The sequence below is a fragment of the Cygnus olor genome, chromosome 4 (assembly GCF_009769625.2).
Source record: "Cygnus olor isolate bCygOlo1 chromosome 4, bCygOlo1.pri.v2, whole genome shotgun sequence".
Taxonomy (NCBI): Eukaryota; Metazoa; Chordata; class Aves; order Anseriformes; family Anatidae; genus Cygnus; species Cygnus olor.
The window spans coordinates 65175309-65196191 of NC_049172.1; the positions used below are offsets into that span (position 1 = coordinate 65175309).

General features: G+C 37.8%; 1 protein-coding gene across 1 annotated transcript in view; it reads left to right on the plus strand.

The window, feature by feature from the left end:
• The window catches only part of WFS1 (wolframin ER transmembrane glycoprotein), a 35378-nt gene that overhangs the window by 9921 nt on the left and 4574 nt on the right, over positions 1-20883 (plus strand). Inside the window, exons 3-6 of the mRNA XM_040556151.1 lie at positions 10549-10631; positions 14743-14887; positions 15690-15860; positions 16489-16569. Coding sequence (XP_040412085.1) covers positions 10549-10631; positions 14743-14887; positions 15690-15860; positions 16489-16569 — 480 coding nt within the window. The remainder of the gene's footprint in view (positions 1-10548; positions 10632-14742; positions 14888-15689; positions 15861-16488; positions 16570-20883) is intronic.

Here is a 20883-nt window from a genome sequence, read left to right on the forward strand (position 1 = left end):
TCTCCCTCTCCAGTCAGTTCCTCTGTTTGTATCATATTCTGTATGAACAGATCGTGTTTCTGACATGATGCTTAATGTCTGCTCTGAAGTGGAACATCAGTCAGTCTTTCTAGAAACTTTAGTGCTACACAGGTACTGCACACAATAGCACTGAACTCCCGGAGCTTGTGCAAAGCGAGTAGGAGGATTTCTCTAGAGATTCAGACTGGCTCCTCTGAACACTGAAAGCTCTATAGTACAATCCAGTGACACACAAAAGCTATTAGAACATTAATTTTTGTTACAAAATGTACAGACCAACTTTTTCTAAAAGCCCATTTATAATAGACGTTTTGCCTGCGACGAACAGTTTAAATCTCTCATTCCTGAAAGGTGTTTGATTTTTTTTTTTTCCCTTTCATTTGGATTATATGTTTACATAGCTGCTTCTAGCAATAAAATGATTCTTTTTGTCATTAATATGTATATGCCTTTGTTTCTAAGTGTGGTTGAGTTTTTAGAGAGCTTGTTTCGTAGTGGAAAATAAAATCTGTATTAAAAAACTGTGGACTGTTGCTTGAAAACTGGTTTTGTTGGATCTAGTTAAATTCCACAAATTTGTGTTTTTTAAAAGGAACTCACTTCCTGCAAAAAAAGAGCTACTGTAACACTTCCCTTTAGAAGTGCATTAATAGGAATTGACTCCGAAAGAAATACCTTCTAGTGAGATTTAGCACAAAATGTATTCTGCTGTATCTGTTTAGGTCAATATGCCAGTGTGGGCATGCCCTGAAGCTTTCTTTTTCCTAGTTTTTTCATGACATTTATTGCTTGAACAGACTATGCCTGCATTATTTACTGTGCATGTGCATGCATTCTTGTTGCTTATTTCCTGTCTAATATTATAAAATCTTCCATTTTCAACATTGTTAAACTTATTTACGCCAGCAAGTAGGCTACTGCAGAGATCTGCAAGAAAATGTTATACTGTAGTTAGTATATTTCACTTGTGAACTCCTTAAAGCAAACTTGTTCAAGTCTTCTAACAAACTAACTGCTTCACTTGGGTGACAGGCTGTTATTTCTGATGCTTCAGTCATGTGTTGTTTCTTTTTTAGTAGTCCAAAAAGACCAGATGATTACAATACAGTCCTAGCATAGTTTTGAGCTCCGCAGCAAGGCCTCCACTCTCTTTGATGTAACAGCTTCTTTTTCTGCCTGTAACTATAGCAAAGGTAAATACTGGAGGAGTAGAGAACAAGGCTGACGAAAGCCAAGGAGTAGGAGACGCTTTTCTTGGAACGGTGGCTTAAGAATCTTGCGCTGTTGGTCAGAGCTGGAAGATGTCAATGCTTCAAGGCAGTCTGCAAATACAGGGGGTTGTTTTTTAGCTGCTGGATGCTTTTTAAGAAGCCAGACAATGATTCATTGATACTAGCTTTATTTTACAGAAGGCATTGAAATCCAGGGGACGGAGAGTGCGTTTTGGGGTCCTTTAATACAAATTGAGGACAGAAAATGAATTATAAAAACTACTGGCACCCAGGAAGCTGATTCTGTTTTTGTGGATGCTTTTGGTTACCATAAACGTGGTACGCATCCCTGCTGTGTACCAGCCTAACTGCCTTTGGGACAGGATTTATAGCACGGTTTTGAGCTGTTCCTGGCTGCTACTTTTTCAAGCTAACCCAGATTTGGGTTAGATAGCTATGGTGTAATATAAACTCTAGCTTTCCTGTTGAAACTCGTGGCGCAGAGTGCATTTGTTATTATGAACTAAAGTACTTAATGATAGCAGAACAGTTTGGTTTTATCTGCAAGTAGTACTTTGGTGTCTTTATCTTGACCTTAAGTATGAGATAAGCTTTACATGTTGCACTTCAGAGGCATGTTTTTGTGTCAAAAGATTTAAGAAAAAAAAGCTTCAAGCTTATCACATAATGAAAGTCATGGAAGAGGCTTTTTCAAACACAATAGCTAACCCTGTATCTGTCTTCTGTCATGTCTGCACATACGGATTTATTTGTTCAGTGTTGTGTTGAGCATGATAGGAAGAGTAGAGTTTAGCAGTGAACATAGGTTATTCATACTAGTATCAGTAATTTTCATTGTAATTCAGACACTTTCCTTTCAGATCCTTTTACAGTAAGGCCTCCTTGCTAAAGGATCTCAAAGCAGTAAAATGATGGATGCCTGGAGCTTCACAGAAGTTCAGGACTGTACAGCACAGTACTAATCAGTTGGGACATCAGTATGTTTAATGGTATATGGAGAATTTGTTCAAGTGTGGGAGAAGATCTGATGTCAAAGATGACATCTTTTTTCCTCCTCTCTTCCCCCAGTGACTTAGCTGCCGAAAAGACCTGTGGGTGAAAGCTTGTTCCATGCTACTCTTCATCAAACATGTAAATTATCCTTCCCTGTTTCATGCTATTAACTGACAAATGCTTGACATCCTGTGACTCCTTATAAGTAAGGAACCCATTTACATAAGTAGACAGCTTACTGGATAAAGCTATTAAAGTACGAAGTTGTGTTTTTCTTCCTCTGGGTATCATTTAGATTTTCTTCTCTCCTACATGAGCTAGTGCGGGAGTTAGTCTGTGAACTCTGCGTGAAGGCCTGCAGAAGGTGCTATCAGTGCTCGGTATTGCCGCTGCTGGAGAGTCTGAACGGTGACAAACACTTTCCAGTTACACAGTTTTTCGTACCTTTTTCATGTGAATCCTTTACACTATTGTTTACAGCATGCCTGCTACACCTAGGGAGATTTTTCTACATGCAGTGCTAGTGCTCTCCTCATCAATTTTACTCGTACGTTACTGCCATGCTAAAGGTGTGCAGGAGCTGCTGGTTATTTCTCAGCATGTTTAGCACTTTACAGCCTAGAGATTTCCTGGCTGACAGGTGAGGTCTTTATATTTGAGAGTGCTCTGTGGGTGTTTCTTCTGCCGTTGTTGTCTCCAGTAGCTTTTTAAGCTCATGCAGATAAAGCAGTTTGTTACAGCTCCAAGGTTTCAGTCTGAGTGATGGTAGTGAGTTCAGAGCTTATCACTGTGCATACAATGATAGGATAGCTTTTTCTTATTTTGCTTGTACTGTTTCATCTTTTATCACTTAATCAATCATTAAATCCTTCTGCAGTTTATCATAGGTCATGTTTTTTGTTGTTTTATTTCCGCTGTGTAACACAAAATCATCAGCAGAATTTGGCATCTCTGTATATGTCTATTTTTTTCACGTCACACATAAATATGTTAAATAATACAGGTCTTATTGTATATTAGTCTAAACCAATAATCATTTCCCTGGGAGTGTGTGAGCTGTGTATTTCTACTCTTCATTTCTTTATTTCTTAGTCTATTATTTATCCATGTAACAGCCTTCTTTTATAATTTCTTTAGAAAACTTCTGTGAGAAGCCTTACACACCACCCTTAGAGCGATAAATACAAGCTGGATCTGCCTGTCCTCCAGCACTTTTACTCCTACAAGGGTGTCACGTCAAGGCTTTTTATTCTCATTTTACCTGGTATATCTTTTTTTTTTTTTCCCACACTTCACAGGCTTACATTTTTTCTTCCTTTTATGTATTTACATTGTATGGATATCAGACAATGGTCTCTGTTACTGTGGATCTCTGGTATCGTTTGCCAGTTTCATTTCTCATCTTTAAGTGAGAAGTTACATGCTGCAATATGTAGTTCAATAGGTTTTAGTCCATTTGAACACTTGGATAAACGAAGAGAAACTATAGGTTTTTTGTTTGTTTGTTTTTTTATATAGTTTTCATCTACAATTGAAAGTAACAGTAGTTTCTTTAAAAAAAAAAAAAAAAAAGGCATTTGAGCTTCCTGCACAGGAGCCTCTCAATGCTATCCTCTGTTGGGAGAGGAGGGGAGTATATCTGTTAGTAAATCTTTCACCGTGCCCTTCTCTTTTTTAAAATATTCAGTTTCCTGTGAATTGTGTATAGTCTGCCTGACAGGCTGCTGCAACCTATGTGCTGGAAAAAGGAATAGAAAGAAGTAACAGATTGTGCATTGAGTTGTTCTGCAAACCTTCTCCTCTTGGTCTATCATGGTATAGGTTTTAAATTTAAATGTCTTAGATTCATTGATTTTCTATTTTTCTTTGTTTTGGCATGAGCTCAGCTTTATAATGATTTATGCCTATTTCTAAATAACTTTCTATGTCTTCTCCTTTATTTTTCTTTTTTTCCTCCAATCCTGTTTTGCTTTTGAATATGACTGTAGCAGACTCTTAGCTTCTGACGTGCCTAGATGAGTACTAAATCTAAAGTGCTGTTAGAGTAGCTCACTAACATCTAGGTTCTGTGCACTGCTCAATTATAGGAAAAAAAATCTTTTCTATCAGTTGCTTTATTTATTAAATGTAGCTAAAATCTTACATTTATATCGCTCTAATGTAATACTCACTTTCTCTCCGGGAGGAATTGAGATTGTTACTGCTGTTTTCTGGCCTTTTTGCTGCTCCAGTTTTTCTCAGTATGTCTTAATCGTGTTTATTCAAACAAAGCAAAAAGGAAACGGCATGTACAATCTTAAATTTAAAAATAAAAATGTAGCGTTTGCAAGATCAACTGTGAGATTGACTACTTATCATTTTTTGGCCCGCCTTGCTGGGATACCGTGATAGCAGTTTTCATATGTGACAACTGTCATGTCTTCTCATGAAATAATTTTGAAAAAAAAAGTTTCTGTACTTTTCTGGCTGTGTATTCAGTGAGCTTGGAAGTATGTTACCACTGGCTAGGTCTGAATGTAGCATATGTATTGTGCATATGCTTAACTTACTATTTTCAGTTGCTTCAGGAATACTTGCTGTAATAATAAAATGGGAAGGCCAATCCAGAAGTCTTGTTTCATATCTTGTCATCTAAGATCCTTTATTCTCCCAAACACATGGTTTTTCCTCCTCCTCCTGCACGTCCCTGTCACTTTCTTTTCTCAGCCCAAATGAATGCTTGTAGTCGTGATCATGCAAAGTGTGTGTGCCGTACAGGTTTCCTTCATACACTGCCTGGGGGTGTTGCCTAATGCATTCATCTTTTGTTCCGTAGCGTTTCTATGCAGCTCTCATATTCACTTGTAAAACCTGTAATTTCTTTTAAATTTATATATTTCAAATTAATACTTTGTCTTCATTATTGCTTCCTGTCTGAGAAGCTGCTTTCAGTTTTCCTCCTATCCTGTGCTCATTAGGTTTCTGCTGCTCAAAAGACATGGAAGTGCCTGCCTTGTGTTTGTGTACAAATTGATTTATTAGGTGCAGTACCACAACTCTCTTGTAGCTGGCCCCAATAACAGTGTGAACAAAGAAGATAATAAGCTCAAAAGGTTTGTGATTGAGATTGTGATCCCGTAAAATACCAGTTTTTGGTGTTGGTGTTCCTTGTTCATGGTTTTCGTTCTCCTCTTTTATCTGGAGAATTCAGGTGATATAGCTGTGACCTAAACGGGGAGAAGAAAGAGCTGTGTGCACCTGGCCAGCAGGTGATGAAAGCAGGCAAGGTGCTAAAACCTTGCCTCCTTCTTCTGGCAAAGTCCATTCTGCTGGGAGCTGTGATATGCTTGTGTTGGTAGGAAATTACATCAATAAACACTTGTATTATTCAGTCTGCATCCTGTTGACTCTTTCTGCATGAAGTAACTTGAAAGAATATTTTTGAAGGAAGGCAGTGTTACCTAGCAGTTAGAAAAGCACAGAGAAAACGGAGGTTGTTTTATGTGCTGGGTGAGCGTGTATGATCTACTCTGTGTATATATAACTAAAAATCTTTCCTTATATGTAAAGATTATTATTTATGTATGTGCATTACGTATTTTAAAGCTTATGAATGGTGATGCATGGTGTATATTAAATGCTATTTTTTTTTTTGAAACAGTATTTGTCTAAAGCGTGTGCAAGACATCTTGCTAAATATGTCATCGGACACTGAGTCAGCCTGTCTACAGCAATGCACACATGGTGTGTTTCAGTTGGAGATGTGACGGATAGTAGAAAAAACAGGAATCTATTGCAGCCATCACTGATTTGTGCTAGAATACCGGGAAAGAAATTTTATGACAACTTTTGTCTTCTACAAAATCTTTTGCATTGAAAAGATTTCTTATCTAAACTGTAGAGGTTCATGCAAAACGTTCCGTGGATGTTGAAGCATTTGTTGGGTTTTAGTCCTTGATGTAGCCCAAAGATGAGGCTTATATGTATTATTTAACCTATGATGGCATCTTCCTTTTCTGATTTATTATTAAACACTAATATCTTTGAATATCACGCACACAAATCCCCTACTATATATAAAGTGGCTTTTTGTCAATTTAATTGTTAAGTGTCAGAGATGAGGGACAATAACTGCATCCTAACGTAGTATTCGGCTTAGTACTATTAACGTAGGATTAGACTTCTTGAAAAAACAGGATGTTTTCCTCTAGTACAACATTTCTTCTTTCTGATCAAAACCTAACAAAGATTAAAAATGCCTGCCCATGCAAAAATGAACAATAAATTTCCATTTAAGCCTTCAGCAGCAATGCTGAATTCCAAATTGGAATCTCTTTAGAGTAACACAAAGTAATGTATAAAATTTCAGGAAGGAGATTGTCTTCAGTTTTCATCAGCTTACTTGCAGTCTATGTATATAGACAGCTGTGTTCAGACTTGTGTAGTGTGGGTTGTAAAACATACTTTTAACTAGTAAACGAGTGGCTCTAAGAAATGGTTTTGATGGCATCTTTTAAGTGCTACCAGTTAATAGTGCATCAGTTAATGATATGCAGCTTTGGCTTATTCTGGCAGCTAAATGCTGCTGTACAGCTTCAACCTTTTAAATGAAAGGCCTGAATAAAAAAAAAAAATGGATATTTCTGCAACTTTTCAGAGGTTTAAATGCCTTCTGTAGTATAAGGATATAAATGCAGTGGACTGGAAAGTATGCATGTGCTTCATCCTTTGCAGATTGCAAATCTCTCTAATTCTACTTTTTTGAGGGGAACTGAGAAAATTAAGGGATACTATATAATTTCATATATTAAGTTTGACTTAAATAGAACTTTTTTAAATTATTCTTTTAATAATGTCATTGTTCTGATGAACAATTTGTGATTTTGAGTGGCCTGTCTCTGAAAAGGTAGAACTAGCTTGTTTTATGAATCAAGAGCTGAACCATGGGGTAGCCTGATGATGGTCACCATAGGGTCTTGGTGGCAGAGTAGGATCTAAAGGTAAATATGAAGTACTATCCTCCCTTCTGCTTCATGATCCTGTCTTAATTTGTTTCTTATATGAATGCTATGTACCATTTTAAATTTGTGTGCTTTCACCTGCCTGCTTTCATTTGAATGACTACAGTGCTTGTGAACCTTGAATAACTGATAGACTTCATTGGCTTATATAAATGCACCTGACACACAACAGCTAGTGAAGTCTATTTTAATTGTCATAAAAGATGCATGAAGTATTGTAAGATGAATGCTCCTCTCTTCTGGAAATTTTTATATTCAAGACAGAGTAAGATTTGACATTAAAAAGACATCATTTTTTAGCAAAGCTGGAAAATAAAAGCTTCTACTGACAGCACTTCCATTGCAGTACTACTGTGTGGGAGGAATAAACATTAGGAGGTTAAAGCACTAAAAACATGCTTAAGCACACGGGTGCTAAGTTATAGATCATCACTTAGCCTTTTTATGGTGGGCAAGTCTTTCATAGTGCCTGTCCTCCTAGCATTGAACTGAACTGGAAGAAAGTGTCTGTCCATCCTGGTTCCTAAACACATTTTGACTGTGTACCTTTTACCTTCGGAGACTGACCTAAATACTTTGAGAAAGTAAATGGATAGGGCAGGCATGCAACCTGAGTCATTCACACCCGATCCTTTTGCTCATCTTGTAGGCCTTCCTCAGACAAAGCACAGCAAAATATTGATAGTTGTGGAAATGCTTTGGTACAAAGCTATTCTAACCTTGACCTCCAGAACTCATCACAGTCTGCTCTTTTGCCCTCACCATGTAACTACAGAATCAACCCACAGCGATAATTTAAATTAGCTATCTTCATTTATATTTACAGGTTCCACGTGACAGAGCATAGACTAAGTGATAACGGGGTGGGAGGGATTGGGCTATAGGTAGAAAACAGCAGCAGGAAGCGTTTCTTTCCGCTGGAAGTCTGCTCCTTTAAAGCAAACACTTCAACAGGCTTGCCTGCGGTGTCAGCATGTTTTACTTTCTCTTCCCAGTGAAGGTGGCAGTCGGACTGTAAGGTAATTATATCCCAGTACTGAAGAAACAAAGGAACAAAATGGGAATGCATTAGGGATTTATATTGTAATAAACGTGCTTATCTAACAAACTTCATTCTGAGCAAAAGGTGGAAGGGATCAGAGCAGTGCTGTGCTCCTGCACATGCCAAATGGAGCAGGAGAGAAAGGAAGCTGCTTGGCCTGTGTAAACGGCCAGAGAACAACTGATATTGTTGGGGTTTATATGGGCTTGGCAAACTGCTCTCTCTGACTTTTGTGTGTAAATTCCACTTAGTTAGCAAACGCTTCTGACCAGTGCCTCCTTTATTGGTTCATCCAGAGTGTCACAAACATAAATGGTGTTTTCTTTTCAACACGTAGAAAACGCTGAACGGGAAAAAAAAAATCTGTAGCCAAGATTGTTGCTGCTGAAATTCTGATTTGAAAGGCTTACAAATAAGTCAAAACACAGGAAGCAGCAGGGCAGTGCTGTATTACCCAACTTTTTTCATTTGTGTGGGGTAGATGAATGAATATTATATTCATTTCAAACAATACACTCTTTTCTGTAACTTCTGCTTTATTGTTAGCAGAGAGCCCCTGCAGGATGGGTGCTGGTGTGTGTGGTGCCATCCGGAAGACAGGTTTCTGACTTGTGTAGGGTTCAGTGCTCTTGGTTGTACATCAGGGCAAGGAGATTAAGTAGTTAATCTTCCTGGGATGTTGTTTGCCTATCTTACAATAATATTTTTACAGCTTTCTGAAAAGAGGGAGTAGTAAATGAAAATTATTTTTCATTATATGCCTTGTTTAGCCAGACAACATGTTATAATCTGGCATTAGTGTTTTTCTAAGTGGAGGTTGGCAGACAAAACTGTGGCATGGTGACGGAGAGAACTTACTTCATGGTTTGTTCTTGTTAAAATAAACCCGTTTTAATGAAAGAGTTGGCTTGTAGCCTGTTCTCGTTTGGAAATAGTCCCAGTCCCAGTGATATTAAAGAACGTAAGTAGCCCTGTTCTTTGGGAGATCATCTGGAAATGAGTTTTTCTTCCTTCCTCCCACCTTTTGAAAAATCAGTGATACTAAATGGCACCTCGGCTAGCTGGGCTGCTTACCAAGCTTCTCGCATTATTGCTGCCCATAGTAGGCAGAGACTGAAATCTGTAGCTTTGAGCAGGTGCCAGAATGCGTCTCTCAAGTTTTTTCCTACATTTGGAAACTGTGCTTCTTAACCATGCTTTCTCATGCTGTCTGCCCTAAATACATAGCTGCCAAGCATCATGATGTGGTTGGTGACCTTACGGGTTAATGGGGTAAGGCTCGAGCTTTGGAGCTTGATGTTGAGTTTGGATCTGACTTTCTAGTTAAGTTTTATCTTGGCTAGTAAACAGGGTAGCAGACCACTGATTAAGAACGTTTCTCTCACACTCTCAGTTGAGTAAACTGTAAGTTACATTGTTTTTCTCCTTATCGTTTTTCCAAACTAACTTCAGATTATAAATTCTCGTGGGTGGGGTGGGGAGAGGGAGTAGCTGTTCACAGGCTTTGTTAGCTTTTGCATTAAACTTGCTCTTCGTTCGTAAAATTGTTCCCAGCATGACATTATTTACAAACCCTGGATATCAGATAAAGCTCTGAAAATTTTTCGTGATGACTGACCTGTAGAGCAATGTGATGCTTTTGAAGAAGAAAAAATAAAATGTTCATCCGTATGTATGCAGTCAGATAGGAAAGGAGAAAAAAAATAGACGTGAGTGCTGAACTGGACTCAGTATAATGAATTTTATAATCATTTAATCATTTTGTTGTTTCTATGTACTCTGGGGACTGAGAAGCTGAGCTTTCAAATATACTGGATAAGTTTTTCAGGCTCTTTGATTTTTTTCAAAATGCCTGAGAAGGTTCCACTACTAAATAAGCCATCAGTCAGGTGAAGGACTCAAGGGCTATCAGGAGTAAGAATAACGACAGTACAAAAGTTGATCCATACTGCAGGTTCCATGTGTGCTTATATTTACTGTAATGAAATTCCTTCTATTGAGAGATTAATCCTGTGGAAGTAAATGAGAAACTGTAAACTGTGTACCATCCTGTGGCAGGTACCAAATAACAAGTAACAGTGCCTACGCTGAGGTGGAGAGAAAATATTAGTTAATTTCCACAGCTGTTCTGCTGTTCTCGTAAAAACCCTTGCGTTGGATTTTGTAGATACGATCCTGTAATTCTTCAACCAAATATAGTAACGATTTAGAAAACTTCAAATTTTGCTAACAAACTGTTTTCTTTCTCAAATTCATTTAGAGGCTATGAAGGAAGAACCTGAAGTGCTCTTTGAGGAACTGCTCGAGAGGGCCAAAGCAGGAGAACCAAAAGCACAAACAGAGGTAATTTTATGTGCTCTTTGTCCAGTGCTGTTTGCTCTCAATTCCAAAAATAGCATTGCCAGCTTTTAGTGGAACTCTTATCTCTTCCAAAGACACTTAGTTGAACAGTATCTGTTTTGATCATAAACTGTTCAAAGAAAGGTGAGGAGAGTGATGGCAGGTGGTTTCTCAGCCTTGAGCATTGCTGCCTACTTGGGTTTCAGGTCCCACTCCTGCATAAGCCTTTAGGATGAATATCAAAATGGGGTAGGGGGTAGGGGAAGGATTAGGCTCAGAGCGTGGAGAAGCCACAGTGCTTGACTTTTATTTTTATATTGTTATGTACCAGAATTATTTGTGGAGGTAGTGATTATTAAATGCTGTTTGGATTTTTGGTGTTGGATTTAATTTTATCATTGGAGCAAAATTGTTTATCAAAATGAAAGTTGTGTCAACACTGTTGGTTCAGTACTTCACTATGTACAAAGACTCTTAGGCTGGACTCTGTGGAAGAAACGGTCACTGAGCTGCTTCAGCAGGAACATCAGAGGTTGGTTTTTGCTCTGTCACCATTTCTACATTGAATTAACATCTTTTAGAAAAGAAGCCCTTCATGGTTTATTGAAGCTATCTATATTTAGTTGTGTAATGATAGATCCAATTAAATGGTAATGGTAATTCTATCCCTGTATATGTTGGTATTTGGGTTTCCCATAGGTTTCAGAAAAGTTTTCTTTCCTGTCCATTGCATTATGCTGGTATATTGGTCTTGTTGATCTAGTATAAATAGCCTGAAACTTCAGAGAAGTTTTTGAATTCCTGCTTAATTTGGCTGGTGACTGACTTAAGCATTCTTTTCCAGCTTTGGCTTTGACAAGGAGTGCTCATGGTCTCTTACAAGCTCATTGGTGGTTTGTTGTTTTTTAACCCAGGGATCACTTTTCAAGAAAAAAAAATAATAAAAAATATTGCAATGCCAGGCTCTCTCCCCACTCCATCTCAACTTGTTTGAGGGCAGGCTGTCCTTGGAGCTGTAACATGAGACAGTAAGGAATTCCTCACCTCTGAAACAGCCAGCGGCTTTGCAGAGGATGGAGCTTTAACCTTGAGGGGATTGCTGCTACAAAGTCCACATCTTGGCTCTATTCCTCCACACAAAAGAGCAAGTCATAATATATTCTTTCAGGATATAAGTTCCATCTGAGTAAGAAATTCCTTGTGTAATCTAAGCCTATGATGTGTGTGCATGTATCTATATAAATAATAAGTTTTTACCCTTCTCCTTCACTCCTTTCCTTTAGCTCTTTAACTGCGTACGCTTCCTATTTCCACACAATAACAATGCTTTTTTTTTTTTTTTTTTTTTCAAAAAAAGATCCAACATACAATTTTGCTATATTATGCACTCAGGATGAATTGACTGTCTGAAAAGGAACCCTAAATACAGTTGTTTCCCTTCTAGGGGACCAAATTTCTTCTGGCATGTGGAGAGGGAATTACCTTTTATTTCCAGAAAGCAAAAATAAAATATATATATTTCATGTATGCTTCTTTTTCTATCATGGCACACATCCCTTTAGAATCCAGTCAGACAAATGTATTTTAACTTGTTACCGTTGTAGCATTAAGAGTAAGAAGCTGAGATGGCATCGTTGTGCTTCTTGCTGATAATTACCAAATCAAATGTAAGGAATCACTCAGCTCATTGGCATGTAGTTATTTTTGAATAAACTCATAGTAATAACCTTGCAATGACTATGGAAATAAATGCACTGTGAGTGGATGTCAGCCTGCATTACCGTAGCTTTATATAATTCTTTATTGAGAAATAACTGTGCAGCGTTTACAAAAATGAGACACCCACAGATGGATTCTGTAACGGAGCAGAGGCAGCTCTGTGTCTAACGAGAGGCTCTCTGCAAAGGGACTGCCTGAGAGAACTGCTTCAGTTAGCGAAGCCCAAAGGTGAGAGGCAGGCAACAACCTTTGCAGAAATACAGTATGAAGATCTGTGTTTAGCCATTACCAGCTGTGACTTCATTTCCCAGTTTTACTTCATGGGAAAGAGAAAATCCGTGATTTATCACCTAAGCAGTCTGAGGCTAATGCTTTTCCCTATCGGTTCTTCATCGTTTGATTGCCACATGCCAGAGCTGTGCGGCCATCCTCGGGTGGTTCCACGTAGAAGCTTTGCTATGGAAGTGAAAAGCAGCTGCTGCATGGGGCTTGTTCAGAAGTCGACCTTTCAGCAGTATTTCATGGAAAGGCTAGATGTTTGTTATGGGACGTGGAGGTGTGGTTTTGCTACTAAAACATTCAAAAATGCACAAAAGCTTGTCATTTTGTAATCAAAATGAAGGGCAAATGTTTTCTGGTTGATCAGATTTTGGGAGTGGTATCTGTGGTTTGTTTTTTTTTGAGGGGGGTTAAATAATTAAATCTTGATGCTGACCTTCAAAACCAAATCAACAACAAAACTATAGGAAAAAAAATCTATCATAAAACCACAGTATTATGCTTTTTCCTTTCCCTTTTTCCTTTCTGCTTCTTTATGTTGCAGTACAAGTTTTTATGACCGAGAGATCTTCATAACTTGAAGGGGTTGCGTCAAGTGCTGCTACTCCTGAAGCTTTGCTCAAAATTTCAATGGCTATAAATATAAACACACTCAAGAAACAACTATTCTTGTCAGAGGATGTTATTTACCATGCAACTTATTTCAGGAAGCAATTGCTTGAATAAATAGCTGCAGTTGGGTGATAATTTATCAGGCAATTGCACTATCGAGGTTGAAATCTTAAAAATCCTGTCTCAAATACTCTTCTTGGTCTGCCGCTATACGTGTGCAGTGCTTGTTGAACTCTGGCATGTATTCATAAAAAGTGTTCTGTCTTTTGTGTATCTTAGTATTGGATAGCTTTGCTGCATATACTATGGGTTTAGTCATTCTGGGGTCTACCCAAAAACTGTCTAAATAGAAGCTGTTTGAGCACCCGCTTTGGTGTTGGAACCCAGTTGCAAGGCTGAAGGCTTAATCTTTAATGGTTAAGAAAACAATAATTTGGTGAGATCAATGTGTTCTATCTGTATGTAATAACTCTATATTATTAATATTTCAAAGGTATTTCTGTAGTCACCTTTATTGGTAATATCAAAAACAAAGTTTCAGAGAAACTGTCAAACAGTTATTTTTTGTTTTGTTTTGTTTTTGCAGCAGATACTACTGTGGGTTTATGGAGCAGTACTCTATTTCCAGTTACATTCTTGGTGTAATTAATACAATACCTTAGAGAGAGGAGTGCAGTGAACTAAGCGAAAACATTCCCAGATTCTCTGGACATACAAATAAAATGTCCAGTAGTTTTGTCTAATTTCTGCCACATAACACTTTGGGGTATGATAAGCAGGAGTGTTTTGTGCTGCTGCGTGAGTGTGTTTACATTACCATATATTTCAATTTTATAGAAGGAATGAAGGTGGTGTCTTACCTGTAAAACAGTGATATAGGCAATTGTTCCATAATTTCTGTAATCCGAAATGGTAGGGATTTTACAGGCTATATCACTAACATTGCTTAAGCATTAAGCAATTTAAGTTTTATTCCATTCGCTAATTAATCACGAGTTTGCTTGGACCTTCAGTGGCTAAACTGCTGTAAGTCAGGCATTTCCTTCCTGAGCCTTCCTTCCATCTCAAGGCCCTCTGCCAATTTACCTCGTTTGAATTTCTGAATGTTACTGGCACCAGTAATTACACTTAATTATTGTATTTTTTTAAATAATGTTAACAACATTGTCTGACCATTTTTATAGAAAGAAAACAGTCCAAGAAAAGACTGCTGTTAATACCGTGTGTAATACCAGAATCTTTACCTGATCCTTCTAGGTTCCGAAAGACCAGTGGCAACTAATTCATTGACCTAGTCAAATGTACTGCGATTCCTTCTTACTTCCACTTCTGGAAAGTGATCTTTCTCTGCAGAATATCAACTTACAGCTATGTTCTTCAGTGCTGGGAGCAAATGTTTTGACCTTTTGTTCAAGAGAATTTATTCTAGCAGAGGGAGGAGGGAGACAGAGGCTAGAGTGTATTTCAGGTTAACCGAAGGAATTCTGTTTGCTGCTTGTTCTAGGTGGGAAAACACTTCTTGAGATTAGCGGAAGAGGAGGATGAAGAACTTAACAATTGTAGTGCGGTTGACTGGTTCATCCTTGCTGCTAAGCAAGGTCGAAGGGAGGCCGTCAAATTGTTACGTAGATGCCTAGCAGACAGAAGAGGTATGGGATCTCTGAGACTTTTTGCTTGCACTTTCTCCTTTGTCTGAAATAATGCTCACTACGTTTCAATACTGAAAAGAGGGGTTAAAATATGGTGGGAATGTTCATGGAAAAATTATGTGAGTAGTTCCTGACAGCACATTCAAGTAGGTAATTTTAAATGCTTTTATGAGCTGAGACTTTTTTTGTGTTGTTTGCTTGAATTCCTTCATGGGATTCATGCTCAGACTTCCTCTCCCCACCTTTCATTGAATCTTCTTTTACTTGACCATGAAGATCATATGTAACCATACGCCACCTACACGTCTGCTGTTTTTTCATTCTTTTGCCCCTTTCCAACCTCTCTCCTAATTGGACTTTTTCTCTGTCTTCTCCCACTTCAAGATTCACACCTTCCTTCATGCTGCTTCCCACGCTTGGAATGGGGCTCCTCTTGTCTGCCAACTATCTGAACTCTTATTTAAAAAATAAATAAATGATATTCTTTCTGCTTTTAATGTCAACCATAGATATCTGCACCATCTTTTGACTGATCTGTTGTGCTTCAAAAATTGAAAAAGACAAAAGGATAATGCATGTCATGCACAGTTTTTGAAGTACGGTTTATACTTAAGTAATGTAATTTGATTTTGATAAGCAATGGGCACAGAAGTGCATTTGAGTAACTTACTTTTAAGGGGTCAAGAAGTGAATGAAACTTCAAAAGTTTCAGACTAAACTGAGAAAAATAAATTGTGGGCAAATCTGTCATTTCAGCATGGGTGTGGGATAATAGTATCTAATGTATTTTTCTTTTCTTGAGGCATCACTTCTGAGAATGAGCAAGAAGTGAAAAAATTATCATCAGAGACTGACTTGGAGAGAGCTGTGAGAAAAGCTGCCTTAGTCATGTATTGGAAATTAAATCCTAAAAAGAAGAAGCAATTAGCAGTTTCTGAACTACTGGAAAATGTTGGGCAAGTTGACAACGAAGGTTTGTTTCTGAACCAATTTATGGCATTGATGAAATATAAGCTTGCAGGCTAGAAACCTAAAGACTTTTACTTCTGTCTCATGCCTGATTTATAAATGTATGATTTAGTTGAGAAAAAGTAACTGTCCTAATGACTAACTATTTTAATAAACCTGTTCTGTGGACCGGTGAAATTATTTTCTAAAGGTCTGCCAACTCTTGTTGTAGGTTGTGATTTGGTTAAGCCCTTATACAAGTGACAGAATATTAAAGATACCTTCATTCTCAGCACTGTTGTTGGAAGGTAGATGTTTTATGATGTTGCTGTGTTTAACTTTTTTCTTTAACAATCAACCTTATATTTTGCCAGATATTTCAATTTGCAAATTCAGTATTTAAGACACCTGTCTCATTCTGCCATTCTGACAATATGTTACCTGTCAATGATCTTCCGTTTTTTCAGTATAGTAATACAGATATAAAAAGCAATATAGCCACTTTCTGCATGTGTATATATATACATTTGTCTTGTGCTAAGTTTGATGAAATACTATTCTCCAGATATTGCAGCTTTAACAACCTTCTAGTTTTTGTTTGATCACTTTAATTGGCTGCTTTGACTTTCCATGAACTTCTGTTATTGAACCAGGTGGTGAGAAGCAGCCCGGCCCAGTCCCAAAGTCAGTGCAGAAGCAGAGGAGGATGTTGGAGCGATTAGTGAGCAGTGAATGTGAGTGCGCGATGCTTCTTTCAATCTTTGACTGTAGTTTAGTTTCTGTTTAGTTTTGCTAAGCAATTCTGTGCTGCCAGAGTAAGGCTGTATAGCAAGTTTGGGTTGCTATAAACTGATGGTGTCTATTCATTATGTGTGCAAGGTAAATGTAACTGATCTGCATGTGAAGTTGTAGATGTTACCATTCTCGTCAACTTGTCAGTGATTAGTATGCTAAAGGTGTTTGCATGTAACTTGTCATCTTTGTTCTTCCTATTCGAGCACTTAAAAGGCTATTCAATGCTAAATAAATAAATTGCACTTTCAGTATTTTTTTTACTTATGAATTGCAGTAAGCTTTCTGATTACAATAAGGGAATGAATTATGCAATCTTTAAATGTGGACAGATCCCTCATTCTATTTGCCTTGCTTCTGTTTGCCTTTCCCTCATAAATAATGCTTGTGTTTTTGTATATGTTAAAGAATTTATATAAGAAAGATGTACCAAGATACTCCTTTCATAACGTAAATAGAGAGGAGCAGCTCAGTTCATGTAGTGGGGAGATCTAAACCACTCAATGCACATGGTTCAGCCTCATGGAGTCAAATATGAATTTTGTAGGGTTGGGAGGGCTGGACTTCGAAACAAGTTCTCTCTAGCCCCACATACCTAAGAAATGCAGCCATGCTCCTGGGCCTTCAGGAGGAAAGTCAAATCATTAGTGGTCCTACTGCATATTTTCTGCATATTTGCACTTGTTGGATGGGGAAGGAACCCCTGGATATAAAACTCACTCTCCCCAATGAGTGAGAATGCAACTGAGAGTTCTGTTGTTTGTCATAGTAGCACAGAAAACAGAATGAACAGACCTGAAAACTTACAAGTCTGATCCCAGTCATGAATAGCCTAAAAGATAGGAGTGACTGGTTGGGCCTGGTTGGACAGGTTCTTAACATTGGGATTTTTTATAGGTGGTGTAGTAGAAAAGGTCAGAAGAAGAATCCCATCGCAAGCTGATGAAAAAGAGCTTTACATAGATTCACTTGCAGTACAAGAGTAGATGTGCAATATGGAAAAAAAAAAAAAAAAGAAAGAAAATCAAAACCTAATTGAAAGAACAGGAAAGACTCTGTCTCCACTTTGCCCAAAGTATTAAAACGCTTAGCAGAAAATTGAGGACTGGCAAAAGAGGAGTGGCAAATAAAATTAAGGATGTGTTCAATATGAATGTTTTGTGGTTTTCAGTCCTAAAGGAGATGAGTTAAGTTTTCTAAGGATTTCATGAAGAAACCAGATGATTGTGGTTATGCATCTTCCTCTAGGGCATTATCACTGGTGTCAAAGGAGATTGGACTTTGTGGAGCATTGCTCTGGCTTACTCTGAATTTCTGTGCTAATAGTATGCTTGTACTGCTAATACTTAGATGCGTTGATTACTTTTATAACTGAAAAAAAAGAAAATTGGAAAACAGGTTAAAATTAAAGAAGGCTTTAAATTAAGAAAATGTTTTACAAACAGTGCAGCATATGTACTTTTCAAATCATGTTATCTAGCAAGGTTTAATTAATTGCTTGTCATGAAAATCTCATTTCCTTGAAATGCATTAGTTTATACAAAATCTAGATCAATTCTTGAAAAACTCTGTTAAATGTCCCACATCATATAACTAATATATCTGTTGCTTAGAATACATGCAACTAAGGTGTCACACATGGATTGGTGAGCTAAACCTGGGTTTTGTGCATTTAAACCTCTTGAAAGATTAAATTTACATTTCACCAGCTCAGTTTGGCCTTTACCTTCAAGGATCGTGTTCATTACACAGGTGACTTCAGAATCAAGTTATGCAACTGGCACTCCATAGAACAGAGTATTTCAGATTTGTTAATTTTAATAGAAGTGAAAGTGGAGGAGGGACACGTGCCTGTGTATATAAATGAGGGAGTCATGACAGGGAGAAATAGTATTTTGAAGACCAAACTTCTAGGCCTATCAAAATTTCTGTGAAAGTAGGCCAGATGTTCCTGTAACTAATTGGCCACTTTTGGAAAGCTCAAAATAGGATAAGGATAAAATTGCTGTGTTTCACTGTCTGGTCATCGTATTGTAAAGCAGATGTATGTGAGTTCATTGGAGTTGCATCGCATAGGTGCACTGGATGACACTGGTGCTTTTTCCATTCCTTAGCTGAAATGACACGTGCTGATAGAGCATGAGTGCAAAGCAAGTCACTTGTTCTGGATTCTTCAGTAATTCAAAGTTTCAGAAAAGGAACTAGGTTCCCCCCCCCTTTTTTTTTTTAAGGCTTAAATGGCAGATAAAATAACAGGAGAGTAAATGAACCTACACGTAAGCGTAGGCAGAAATTGATGTGCATATTTTTCTTTTCCTATGGCGGATGGGGGAGGCAGGGAAATTTGTCATAACCAAATTGAAGAAAAAAATCTATGAATAATGAAGTAGAATCTACAACATACGCTTTTTATATCAATTTGAGAGACACTTGGGTGACAAAATACTAATAACATTTAAAAACGAAAAGTTTTCATCAAACACTTAAAGTAGGAGTTAAGCTGTTACCTTCTCCTCTAGAGAGCTTTTATCTTTTCATGGATGAGCAAGACAGCTGTTACTATCCTGCATTTACTTCTCTGATCCGCAGAGTTTCTGCATTTCTCTTGCCAGCAAGAAATTTTTCCTTCAGTTTTAATACATTGCCAATGCTTGGAAGATAATTCTTAAGCCAGTACCATGTTCCCAGACACCTGATCTGGGGTATCCTTAATGAAGGCATAAATAGAATATTAAAGCTGATGTTTGTCAATGGACAGTCGTTGCATGCTTGAGAATATACATGCCATTACACTTTGCAGGCCATCTATACCCAGTAAATTAATAACTCTTTCCTTCTCAGGATACCCCATGAACCTGTAGGAGTGCCTTTAAGGAACTTTTGTGAGGTTCTAGTCATGTCTGCTTGCTGATTCCACACCAGAAAGACCATCTTGCTTCTATATATCTTGTCCAAAGACAACAATAAATGTAGATAGCCTGTTTGGTATTGGGCCTGACCTGGAGCCCACCAAGGACAAGTGAGGAGCCTCCCTGATCTCTGTGTGCCAGTGATGCGGCCCTACAGTTGGTGAATGAAAAGAATAGCTAGCAGAAAACTAAACTGCTTCTTGGGAGGCATACCATGTGGTATTTTTCAGTGCATACAGGTTCATACAATGGCAAAATAAAAAATTTAAAAATAAAAGCAAAAGAAAACATCCAAGTTGTGGGACTGAAGGAGAAGATAAATCGTACGTTGCCATTTTTCCATTGAACTCCTTTAACACACCTCTTCCTGTAGCATGTATCTTGACACAAATGCTTTTTGTTCTGTATCTACAGGTTTTTATAAAATATTTGTATCTTTTTAATATTAAATGGCTTCCATAAATACTGTGTTTTTGTAAAAGTTGAAGAAAAACAGACTCAAACCCACTAATCCTCTGGTGTTAAACTTAGTGAATCAATTCAGTTTTCTGTCTCTTTAAAATCTTAAACTAGTATTAAGCAAGCCAGCTTTGTTATCTTTTTATCAGCTGACTAGCTAAACTGACTGTGTAGGAGGTGTGTTACAGATCTTTGTCATTCAAAAGTCTTTCATATCTACAGCAGTGTCATTTGCTTTAGCGTATGGAAAAAGTTGCTGTTAATTATCCTACTTTACAAACGACATCAAGCTTGTCTACCATAGAAACTGGCTAATTCATGCTAATTCAAGGCACTGGCTATGAAACGAGTTTGAAGCAGTGTATAAATCATCTTGCAGCATCCCTAGAGATCTCTGAAGTAATCTCTTGCTTCCCTTCTACTCACAGGAGTGGGTAAGGATTTCCAGAGCTGCTGGCCATCAGTGTTTGTGTCCTTGTGCTCCTGATACTGCACAACAGTGTCACTGCTCCCTGACCTTTCTCTTGTAGTGAGAGCTTGGGGAACAGCAATGTAATGATGTTGCAAAACTTGATAATTTTAAATTGTGTTTGTTACAGATTACTATTTCAGTTTCCTCAGTTACTATCTCAGTTTCCTTCTGAACTTCGAGAGAAAGCATCTTACTTGATTTTAGCTTACACTATTCTGAAACTCTTGAGACGTTTGTCTGAGGGCCTCTAGCAAAAGCCTTCATTGTGTTGTGTGTTGCAGTGTGTTGCCACTGAATTGCAACCGTATTATCAAGTTGGTGACAAAATGTTAGTGGAAAAGATGCATCATACCAGTAAATAAATCATGCTTCATATTCAGATACTTTACAAATAGGCAGTGATAGTTTTTTGTCTC